General features: G+C 48.7%; 1 protein-coding gene across 1 annotated transcript in view; it reads left to right on the forward strand.

The window, feature by feature from the left end:
- The window catches only part of Sgsm1 (small G protein signaling modulator 1), a 121,239-nt gene extending 111,126 nt beyond the window's left edge, over positions 1-10,113 (forward strand). The window contains exons 22-25 of the mRNA XM_008849000.1: positions 2,596-2,705; positions 5,071-5,167; positions 7,284-7,451; positions 8,025-10,113. Of these exons, the coding sequence (XP_008847222.1) occupies positions 2,596-2,705; positions 5,071-5,167; positions 7,284-7,451; positions 8,025-8,113 (464 nt within the window). The 3' untranslated portion in view covers positions 8,114-10,113. The remainder of the gene's footprint in view (positions 1-2,595; positions 2,706-5,070; positions 5,168-7,283; positions 7,452-8,024) is intronic.
- Positions 10,114-10,630: the final 517 nt, after the last annotated feature.

Below are 10,630 nucleotides of genomic sequence, written 5' to 3' on the forward strand. Positions count from 1 at the left end.
AGAGAGATTGAAAAAGAAAAAAGAGGAAAATTGGGCTTGAGCAAAATGATAAACTTTAGTTCTTCAAACTATCAAGCGAGGGAAGACTAAATAGAAGAAAATACATGCATGTTACATGCATGCCATAGACATGTTCAGGGACTTGTGTCCAAACTATGCGAAGAACTCATTGAAAAGTTTCCAGTTTGGGGGCAAAGGGAGACACAGGCAGATTGCCCCTCTGGGTTGTTAATGCCATGGTCAGACGCAGCGTGGCAGGGACACTGAGGAGAGTGCAGGCTCATGTGGCAGAGTGGGAGTCCCTTCTAATGGATTTCAGAGGAAGTGGGAGACTCTAAGTCACGTGGCTGATGAGTAGCCTGTAGTGTGTGCTTGAAGTCAGGCTGTCTCTGAATCAGGTATGTGGGGAGGGCAAGAGTCTAGATAAACAAGAGGCTGGGGTTGTAGCTTGGTGGGTAGAGTGCTTGCCTAGCAGACACAAAGCCCTGGGTTCTAGCTCCAGAACTGTATAAACTAGAGGTGGTAGCATACCCCTGTAATCCCAGTACTTGGGAGTGGAAGCAGAAGGATCAGAAGTTCAAGGTCATCCTGGGCTACATAACAGAGTTTAAGTCTAGCCAAAGCTGTGTGAGACCCTGTCTCAAAAAAAAAAAGAAAAAATAAGAAAAGACTAGAATTAGCTGGGCACAATGCCTTTAATTCCAGCACTTGGGAGGCAGAGACAGACCAATCTCTGTGAGTTCGAGGCCACCCTCGTCTATAGAGTGAGATCCAGGACAGCCTGATCTGAATAGAGAGATTAATCTCAAAGACAAACAAAACAAAACAAACAACCAAGACAGTAACAACAATAACAACAACAAAAATCAAGTTACTTTAGTTCTGGAAACCAAAGTACTGTAGTGTCAGGAATTGTCATCGTTCAACCAAAACTGAGGAACTTTGTAATGGAGTGACCCTGACTAACAGTACTCAACAATAAAAAGATAACCAAAATTGAAAGTGAGTAAAAGAGCTGAGTCATCCCTTCTCAGTGGAACCAAAGACATACAAATGACCAGTAATCACTTTAGAATTGCTCATGGGGAAAACACAATCCATACTGAAAATGGCGCCCTCCCTATTTTCTAGGATGACTGGAATCAGAACCGTGGGGAACATGGAGTCTTGGCAGGGATGGAGATGCTGGAGGCTGCATGCATTCCTAGGAGAATTGTGAAATGCTTTGGATACTTGGAAAAACATTTGGCCAACAGTTTCTTATAATATTGAATACAGAATTGCCCAGCAAGCCCATGTGTCAGTTTATACCTAAGAGAATTAAATACACGTGGCTGTTAATGAGTCCTTTGTAATAGCTCAGAGTAGTCATTCAACAACCCTTCACTAGAGCCAAAGAATGAGTTACAGAAATAGAATCAGGTTTATCTACACTCACAAGTGTGACTTAGAAAAATAAAGGAAGAGGTTTTAACCTGAGCTGCACTGTTACTAAGTGAAAGAAGCCAGACATGAATGGCCACAAACTACCTCATGATTCTGTTTGGACACCATGCCAGGAAGAGAAAGATTCAGAGAGGCCAGAAGTGGACTAGAGGCTGCAAGAGACTAAGGGAGGAGAACTGGAGAGCAATGCCTCAAGGGTACTGGGTTTCCTTTTGGGATAAAGACATGTTCTGTAACCAGATAATGGAGATGGGTCTACGGATTTGTGGATGCCGTGAAGACTCTGGCTTTTCTGTTTGGAAGGGTGAACGTGATGGGGGGGACTCTCAGGAAGGCTGTTAAAAGGGACAGTGGGAGGTAACTTCCTTCCACAGAGTGCAGGACAGAGGCGATGCCATGATAGCCAGAGAATTTACAGAAGACCTGTGGAAACTCTGCCTCAGCAGGTAACCAAGGCCACACTGACAGTGTCCACCTTGACAGGATGTCCCCTAGATGGCTTCTGTGTTTTCCCTCCCAGTATCCCACTACCCAGTCTTTTAGTGAGAAAAACAAACACCTTCTATCACTAGTGGGGACAGCGTGCAAGAACAGGTGGACAGTGTCCTTCACAACTGTCAAGGTCAAAAAAAGCAAGAGAGCCTGAGAGACTGCCAGAGTCAAGAAGAGCCCAACCCCTAGCCCCAAGAAGTGGCACCTCCAGGGCAGGAGCCTGGGACTAGGCCATCAAGTGAAGATTGAGGAAATCAGAATGAAGTATGGATCCACATACATATGCATACACGCATACAGACGTGCTTACCTCCACATGCATAAATAAAATGAAATAAAACCTTTTAGAACTTAAAAATGAGAGAATTTCAGAAAAAGAAAAGAAAATTTGGGACCAATAAAACACTTCAACTTTGTGTTGTAGTCAATAGGGACCTTTCGAAAAGAATTTCTTGCCTTTTCTGACACAGGCTGTTCCACCCAATGCCTCTAAGGCTAAGGCAAGAAGTTTTTCATTCATTAAAGGTTGGTGTGCATTTATGGAAGTGTGTCCGCAGCCCCTGCCCTACCCTCTACTTACTCGGCTGAGGACCTGGCTCTGAGCTGTAGACCATCCCTTTGGCCTGGCTGACACTTTATCCTGCACTTTCCCCCCAGAGGCCCTGGCCTTCAGCTGCTTCACAGAGCTCATGAAGAGAATGAACCAGAACTTCCCCCATGGAGGTGCCATGGACACACACTTTGCCAACATGAGGTCGTTGATCCAGGTAGGACCCACAGCTTTCTGCTCCTGACTTGTTAGAGGAAACAAAGTCTAGCTGATGTGGACGAGCAGTTTGCAGACTGGGGATGTGATTGATGGGCAGAGCACTTGCTTAGTCTGTACCAGACCCTCGTTCCATCTCCACACCCCATAAACCAAGTGCTGTGGTGCATGCAGTTCTTTTCCCACTGATTTGATTCCTAATAAGTTATTACAGTTAAGGAAACAAACGAGTGCATCATAGCAGTGCTGAGCAGCAGCCATGGCTCGGAAGTGTTAGGACTGCACATTCTTGTTCCCACCCCCAATCAGAATCTGTGAGAGACAGGCCCAGCCACTTGCTTCCAACAAAGCTCCGCAGGTGCAGCCAGGCAGGCTGGATGCTGTAGTGAATGCAGAGTGTCCATGAGGGCCGTGCACCTGCCCCAGAGGTGCTTCCTCAGAGAGGAAGGAGTGTAAATGTACCACATGACAGAGATGCCTTACTGTCTCTACACCAGCAATAATCAAGTTAGTTCTTACTGCTTTGGTGAGATTTAAAAACAGTCACCAGCTGGGTATGGTGATGCATGCCTTTAGTCCCAGAACTCAGGAGGCAGAGGCAGGTGGATCTCTGTGAGATCGAGGCCAGCCTGGTCTACATAATGAGTTCCAGGTGAGCTGGGGCTACAGGGAGAATCTGTCTCAACTCCCCCCATACACACAACAAAAGTCATCAAATATTTTGGAATCAGAAGGGTAGAAATGGGACTGGAGAGATGGCTCAAAGGTTAAGAGCACTGGTTGTGGGACTGGAGAGATGGTTCAGAGGTTAAGAGCACTGGCTGCTCTTACAGAGGCAGGGTTCAATTCCCAGAACTCACATGGAACAACCATCCATAACTCCAGTTCCAGGGGATCTGATGCCTTTTTCTGACCTCGAGGGCATTGCAGGACATGGCTACACTTACATACATGCAGGTCATACACTTTTACGCATGAAATAAATAAATAAACATTTTTTTAAAGGTAGAAACAGGCTGGGCATGGTGGTGCATGCCTTTAGTCCCAGCACTCAGGAGGCAGAGGCAGGCGGATCTCTGTGAGTTTGAGGCCAGCCTGGTCTCCATAGTGAATCCAGGCCAGCTGGGACTACGGGGAGACCCAGTGTCAAAAAAACCAAAAAAAAAAAAAAAAAAAAGAAGATAGAAACAGGGATGGAGAGATGGCTCAGCAGTTAAGGGCACTGACTGCTCTTGCAGAGGACCCGGGTTCGATTCCCAGCACCCACATTGTGGCTATGAACCATCCTTAACTCCAGTTCCAGGGGAATCTGAAGCCTTCTTCTGACCTCTGTGGCATTACACGACATGGGTGCATTCACATACATGCAGGCAATACACTCATTCACATAAAATAAAAACAATAAATAAAAAATTTTAAAAAAGAACACTGGTTGTTCTTTCAGAAGACCCAGGTTCGAATCCCAGCATCCACATGGCAGCTAACAACTGTCCGTAACTCCAGTTCCAGGGGATCCTACAGCCTCTTCTGTCCTCTGCCGACACTGCACGACACGGGTGCACTTACCTACATGCAGGCAATACACGCTTACACATAAAATAAAAATAATAATAAAATATTTTTTTTTTAAGTAGAAACAGGGCCAGCAAGATGATTCGGGGATCAGGGCACTTGCTGCCAAGACTGATACCCTTAGTTTTATCCCCAGAACCTACATGGGAGAAGCAGAAAACTGATGCCTTAAGTTGTCATCTGACTTCCACACACATGTGAATACACACACACACACACACACACACACACAAACACATAAACACACAACACGAAACATGCAAACTAAATGAATAAATTTTTTAAAACTTTTTTTAAGGTAGAAGCATCAGGGGCTGGGGAGATGGCCCATTTGGTAAAGTGCTTGCTGCACAATCATGAGGACCTGAGTTTAGATCCCTAGCACTTGTGTAAAAGCGAAGCATGGTGGTGCATGTCCATTACCCCCGTGCCAGGGAAGTGGAGACAGCAGTGGTACTGCTGTGCATATCCAGTGGTTATGCATGAGGGGTCTAGTGTTTCAGCATCCTCACCAACACTTGCTATTGTCTGCCATTTTCATTTTAGCCATCCCAGTGGCTGTCTCCTGTTCAACTTGCTGTCTCTGATGATTATTGAGCTTGAGCCTCTTACACATGCTTGCTGGCTGTTCATAAATCCTCTTTGGAGAGCCATCCATGCCAGTCCTTTGTCCCCTGTGAGCCACACCTGGCTGTTGAAGGCTGTCTGGCATGCAGTGTGGGCATGTGGATTCTGCTGCCACCTCTGTTCTAGCTCTTTCCCAGGAGACTGATGTGCTGTCCTTCCTCCAACAGATCTTGGACTCAGAGCTCTTTGAGCTGATGCATCAGAACGGGGATTACACCCACTTTTACTTCTGTTACCGTTGGTTCCTGCTGGACTTCAAGCGAGGTACTGACCTCCAACTGGAACTTATCCCCAGACCCTTTGTAGCAGAGCCTCAGAGGTGGATGTGGTTGGGAGGTGAAGGCTGAGAGGCAGGAGTGGCTGGTAAGATCCCTATTTGGGAGACTGAGGAGACAGCTCAGTCAGTAAAGTGCTTGGTATACAAGTGTGAGGGCCTGAGATGGGATCCCCAGAACCCACATAAAAGGCCAGAGGTCGGGGAAGCGAGGCCCAAGCTCCGAAGCCAGGAAAGAAGGAGGTTGGAGAGATTGTGAGGAACCATGGGCAGATAAGACATGCTTTATATATTGGCACATAGAGGCTGCACACAGGCCACACAGAGGTAGGCACACGGGGAGACAGACACGTACAGGGAGGCTGGCAAAGATGAAGGCTCAAGGTCCTGACCTCAAAGTCATATTTATACAGAATCACACAAAAGTGGCATTCTGCCAAAAAAAAGTTCTGTTGTAGATTACATCACTATTTTCTTTTGGGGTTCCCAGACATCTGATATCAGCCATTTTGTGCTGACTCGTAGCCCCCTGGATGTCCAGTGTCAGCCAGCTTGGCCCACTCTGGATAGCTATATCAGAGACATGTTGTCTAAAGATAAACTGGCCCATATGGTCCTCTGTTCCCAACAGAGGCCAGCAAGATAGCAAAGGCATTTGCCGCCAAGCCTGATGACTAAAGCTTGATCCTCGGAATCTACTTGGTGAAGGGAGAAAACCGATTCCTGAAAATTGTCCTCTGATCTGCTCGTGGTGTGATATAACATGCACCCACACAATACATGCATAATTAATCATTTAAAATTGTTAAAAAGCCAGGTGCTGTGATGCACATCTATAACCACGGTACTGTGATCTAAGGAGCTGACTGGCCTACCATCACAGCCAAATTGGGTGAGCTCCAGGTTCAGTGAGAGAGCTTGTCTCAAAAAGTAAGGTAGAGAGATAGCTTAGCAGTTAAGATTTCCTGCTCTTGCAGAGGACATGGGTTTAATTCTCAGCACCCACATGGCAGCTAACAATCATCCATGACTCTAGTTCCAGGGGATCCAACACTCTCTTCTGACCTCTGAGGGTACTGAACTCACGTGGTACACGAATATACATGCAGGCAAAACACATGAAATATAAATAAATTAATTTTTTTAAGTATGGTGGTGAGCAATTGAAGAAAATACCTGACACCAGCCTCTAGCCTCGACATGGCACATGAACACTTGTGCTCACGCATGCCCACACGAACTTGTATATACACAAAGATTCCCATTTCACAGATAAGAAAACTAAGGTTAGGAAAGTGGGATTCAGAGCTTGAACCAGGGTCTTGAACCAGGGTCTCAGCTTGTTCCATCCATCTCCAAAGGTGAGTTCCATTCTGTCTTGCTGTTCAGTGGAGACAAAGGACTTTAAATCTGGAGTTGAGGGACTTCACACATTTCACCCATGACCAAAAGTGACATCACCTTTTAATACATGCTATTGTACATACTTGAGGGTAGCTAATAACACCTGACCCATCTGGGGATGCTGGTCCTTTACTGTTACCAGCATCCCTCCCCCATACACACGAGGCACAGAGAGGCTTTGGGGATGGCCCCAGCCCACGGCCCCTGGCTGGTCAGTGAAGGCTTGAACCCCAAGGCCAACTTATTGGACTCATCAGTCTTGCTCTTTAAGGGCCTCTCTCTCTTTCATCTCCTTGCTAGACTGAGGCAGCAGCCAGCTCTGCCTGTTGAGGGGTTGAGAGAGACACCCATGGGTGCTGTCGAAGATGGAGGGAAGGCAGTAGCAGCAGTCAGGGCAGGGACAGGCCCTTGTCAACAAACCCACACATGCTCAGATTCTTCTACACAGGATTTCAGCTCTGAGAGGAACTTAACGGCCACCTGGTTCACACAATTCATTCCACAGCTGGGGAAACTGAGGCGTTGGCAGCCAGAGGGCGGTGTCAGGTCCCTTGCCTTCCAGCCTGAGCTCTGACCACTGCAGAAGAGTGAGGACACAAGGCTGGCCTGGATTTGTCACTGAGAGATGAGGGACGCCCTCAGGGAGGGCGGGGCCCTGAGTGCAGCTGATGTCTCCTATGTGCATGTGTGGTGTTGCTGCAGAACTGGTCTATGATGACGTCTTCTCTGTGTGGGAGACCATCTGGGCAGCCAAGCATGTGTCCTCTGCCCACTACGTGCTGTTCATCGCACTGGCACTGGTGGAAGTCTACCGTGACATCATCCTAGACAACAACATGGACTTCACTGACATCATCAAGTTCTTCAACGGTACCTAGGACCCCACATGACCCAGGAGGGAAGAGGGGGAGGGGAGGGGGAGAGGATGTGTGTGTGTGTGTGTGTGTGTGTGTGTGTGTGTATGTGTGTGTGTGCATATGTGTGAGTGTGTGAGTGCATGGGGTGTGTGTGATGTATATGTATGTGTGTGAGTGTGGCATACATTTTTGAGACCAAGTCTTGCTGTGTAGCTCTGGCTGACCTCCACCTCTCAATCCTCCTGCCTCAGCATCGTCCCCAGTGCAGGGTTTACAGGAGTGTACCGCCACACCCAGACGTCCTTTTGTGAAACACTCCCTGTCATTCTGCCTGCAGGGTAGAGGCAGAAGGACCCAAGGTCTTTAAGCACACTCCGAGCCAGCAGCATCTCATTTCATTTCCATGGTAACCTTGTGCAGTGGCTTCCTACAGGAAACTGAGGTCTGGAGATGCACACCTTTACCCAGGTCTCTGCATCCAGAGCCACTGTGTGATGTGGACACCCTGGAGCCCAGACCAGGAGCTGGAGGACTGTCCCAGGGTGGAGCACACCAGGCAGCTCACGAGATGCCTCTTGTTTTTCAGAAATGGCAGAGCGGCACAATGCGAAGCAGGTCCTGAAGCTGGCTCGGGACCTTGTGTACAAAGTGCAGACTTTGATTGAGAACAAGTGAGGTGGGCACTGGTGGGCACCCCTGCTGTCCTTCACCGGCTCTCCCTCCTGCAGCCCCGCACAGGCTTCTGGTATCTTTTGACCAGTGAAGATGTCTGTGCAGAGAACAACACCCTTGACTTTGGCCCCTGGGCAGTGGGATGGAGGGGGTCTATCTCAGCGCAGCCTTATGTTTTCCTGTTTGACCAAAGATCGCCCAAGTCTGGGGTTTCCCCTCTTGGGAGTTGGCTTGTGAGTGGGTGGAGGTGGCCCGTCCCTGCTCTCCTCGACTTTCCCTTGTTCCTTCCTTGAATGTGCAGGTGGCACTTGGGTGGGTGGGGCTTCTTTGGAAAATCTGTACAGGAGAGACCTCTGGAGCTCCCTCTGTACCTGGCAAGGACCTTAGAGGTGTTCTAGAACATTCCCAGCAGGTCAACTCTGAGCAGGGTCTCCGAGCTTGCCATTGTTGACATTTGAAGTCTGAGATGTCCTTATGCCCTGGGTTTTTGGGATGGTTGAATGGCATGCTCGCCGTCACTTGCACCACCTCCCAAGGTGATCCAAGGTGTCGCCAAATGTCCCCCCTTTCCCATACACAGCAGAAGTGCCCCCATCTAAGGACCACTGGCTTGGAGGCGAGCTCCCAACGTATCCCTCTCCACTCTTCATGCTAAGCCGCTCTGTCCGAAGTCCACCATTCCCAACCCAGTTAGCAAAAGCACATGGAAGTCCTTCTCTCATCCCTCCCAGAGTCAGAGATCACATTGCTATATTTTCTCAGTTTTCCTCCTCTGCCTGATGCCAGGAGATTCTTCTTTCAAGAAAGACATCTTGCAAGTGCAGTGGGGACCAGAGACATGTCCGTAGGCAAGAGATTGAGGCCCCTGGGGTCCTCTAAGCAACCATACACATTGGCAGGGCAGAGCCCTGCCCCCCACTGCTCGCTCTCTAGGAAAGCCCACAGCCTTCACCTGTGGGTCTGGGTCTCAGAAGCTTACAAACATGTGCAAGCGTGTATGTCTCTGAATTCTTTGGGCAAGTGAAGCCGGCTCCCTCTAAGCACCTTCCTCACTCAGGACAGAGGAGAGATAAGCCAGAGTTTGGTCTGGCGCAGGGTTGGTGTACATTGCCTTGCTGTGAGTTGGGGCCAGGGCTGGGTCTGAGAACATCCTCTCTATTCCATCACACCAAGACCTACCAATCCACACACACCAACCATGAATGAACTTGCACATCTGGCTACCTGTCCCTCGGTAGAGCAGGCTGGTCGTAGCTCTCAACATCCCTGGGGATGGGGCAAACAGAAGGGGAGAGGAGAAAGCTCATCCCAGAGACCTGCAGCCTCCGGGGGAGTCAAGAAATGGCAAGAAGGATTTCAGAGAGAGATATGGTGAGAGTCATTTGAAGCATGGAGGGGACCCTCAGTAAACCAGGATGGGCAGGACTCCTACCCCAATGGTGATTGTCTCTCTCTGTTCCTGTTCCACCCTCTCAGTCAGAACCCCTGCCCTCATCCAGGGGGCAGAGTGAACAGGGAGAGTCATGGACAGCCCTTGCTTCCCGAGGCCAGCTCTGTGGAAGGCCGATGGTCAGTGTCCCCTGATCTGTGAGGTAACTGCAGTCACCCACTGATAGTTGCAGAATAGGAAGGTCTTCTGATGAAAGTTTATTTTACCACTGGGCTGTTGGCGACAGATGATGTTATTTTAGTGCAACCAGGTCCAGACTCCCGATTCTTATTTATTTTTGTAACAGACCAGTGTCAAAGATAGCACAAGACACCCCCTACCCGCCTCCCTTTTGCCTCCCGAGAGCCTGTGCTTGTGCTTCCGAGTGCCTCGTGTTTATTGGTTGAGCAGCCTGATGTCTATTATATGTTTCCTCGTGTCCTGGAATTGAACATGTGGGAATTGTTCTGTCATGGACTAATCTCTTTTTCAGTGTTACCCAAGTATCTTGTAAATGTTTACTGAAGAATTGTGTCTAAATAGAGAGTAAATATATCCCAGCAGAGAAACAAGACTGGTTATTTTGTTTGTTTTACAGGGTTTCATGTAGCCCAGGCTGACCTTGGGCCCCCCTCCCACCATCTAGCAGAGGCTGGCTGAGGCTAGCCTTGAACTCTTGATCTTCCCATTGACTGCCACCTTCCCAGAAGGTGCATTGCACCCTGCTTTGGTTTTTAATTCTGAAGATGGGGTCCTTACTCACTCCAAGGTCTTGTGTAGCCCTTCGACCCATGCCTACTTCCTCTTCTAAACCACAGCCCATTTCCTTTCCACCTAGAATGCTTGAGAAAGCATTGAGAATTGGCTAGAGGAAGAGCCTCAGGGATTACAAGGCTCTCCAGGGGAAGTCGAGGAAGCCGTCACTGTCCAGTGTCAGAACAGCACAGTGGAGTGGGGCCACCTTTCCTCACCTTTCTTTCTCCTCCTTCTGAGTGTCTCCAGCCTAAGATCCCAGGAGCCCCAGTGGAGGGACTTGTGTCCACACTGAAATGCAGTGGGAGGAAGTGCTGTATGTTCTGTCCTCAGCCATT

The sequence above is a fragment of the Nannospalax galili genome, unplaced genomic scaffold (assembly GCF_000622305.1).
Source record: "Nannospalax galili isolate Female #2095 unplaced genomic scaffold, S.galili_v1.0 scaffold103, whole genome shotgun sequence".
In the NCBI taxonomy this organism is placed as follows: domain Eukaryota; kingdom Metazoa; phylum Chordata; class Mammalia; order Rodentia; family Spalacidae; genus Nannospalax; species Nannospalax galili.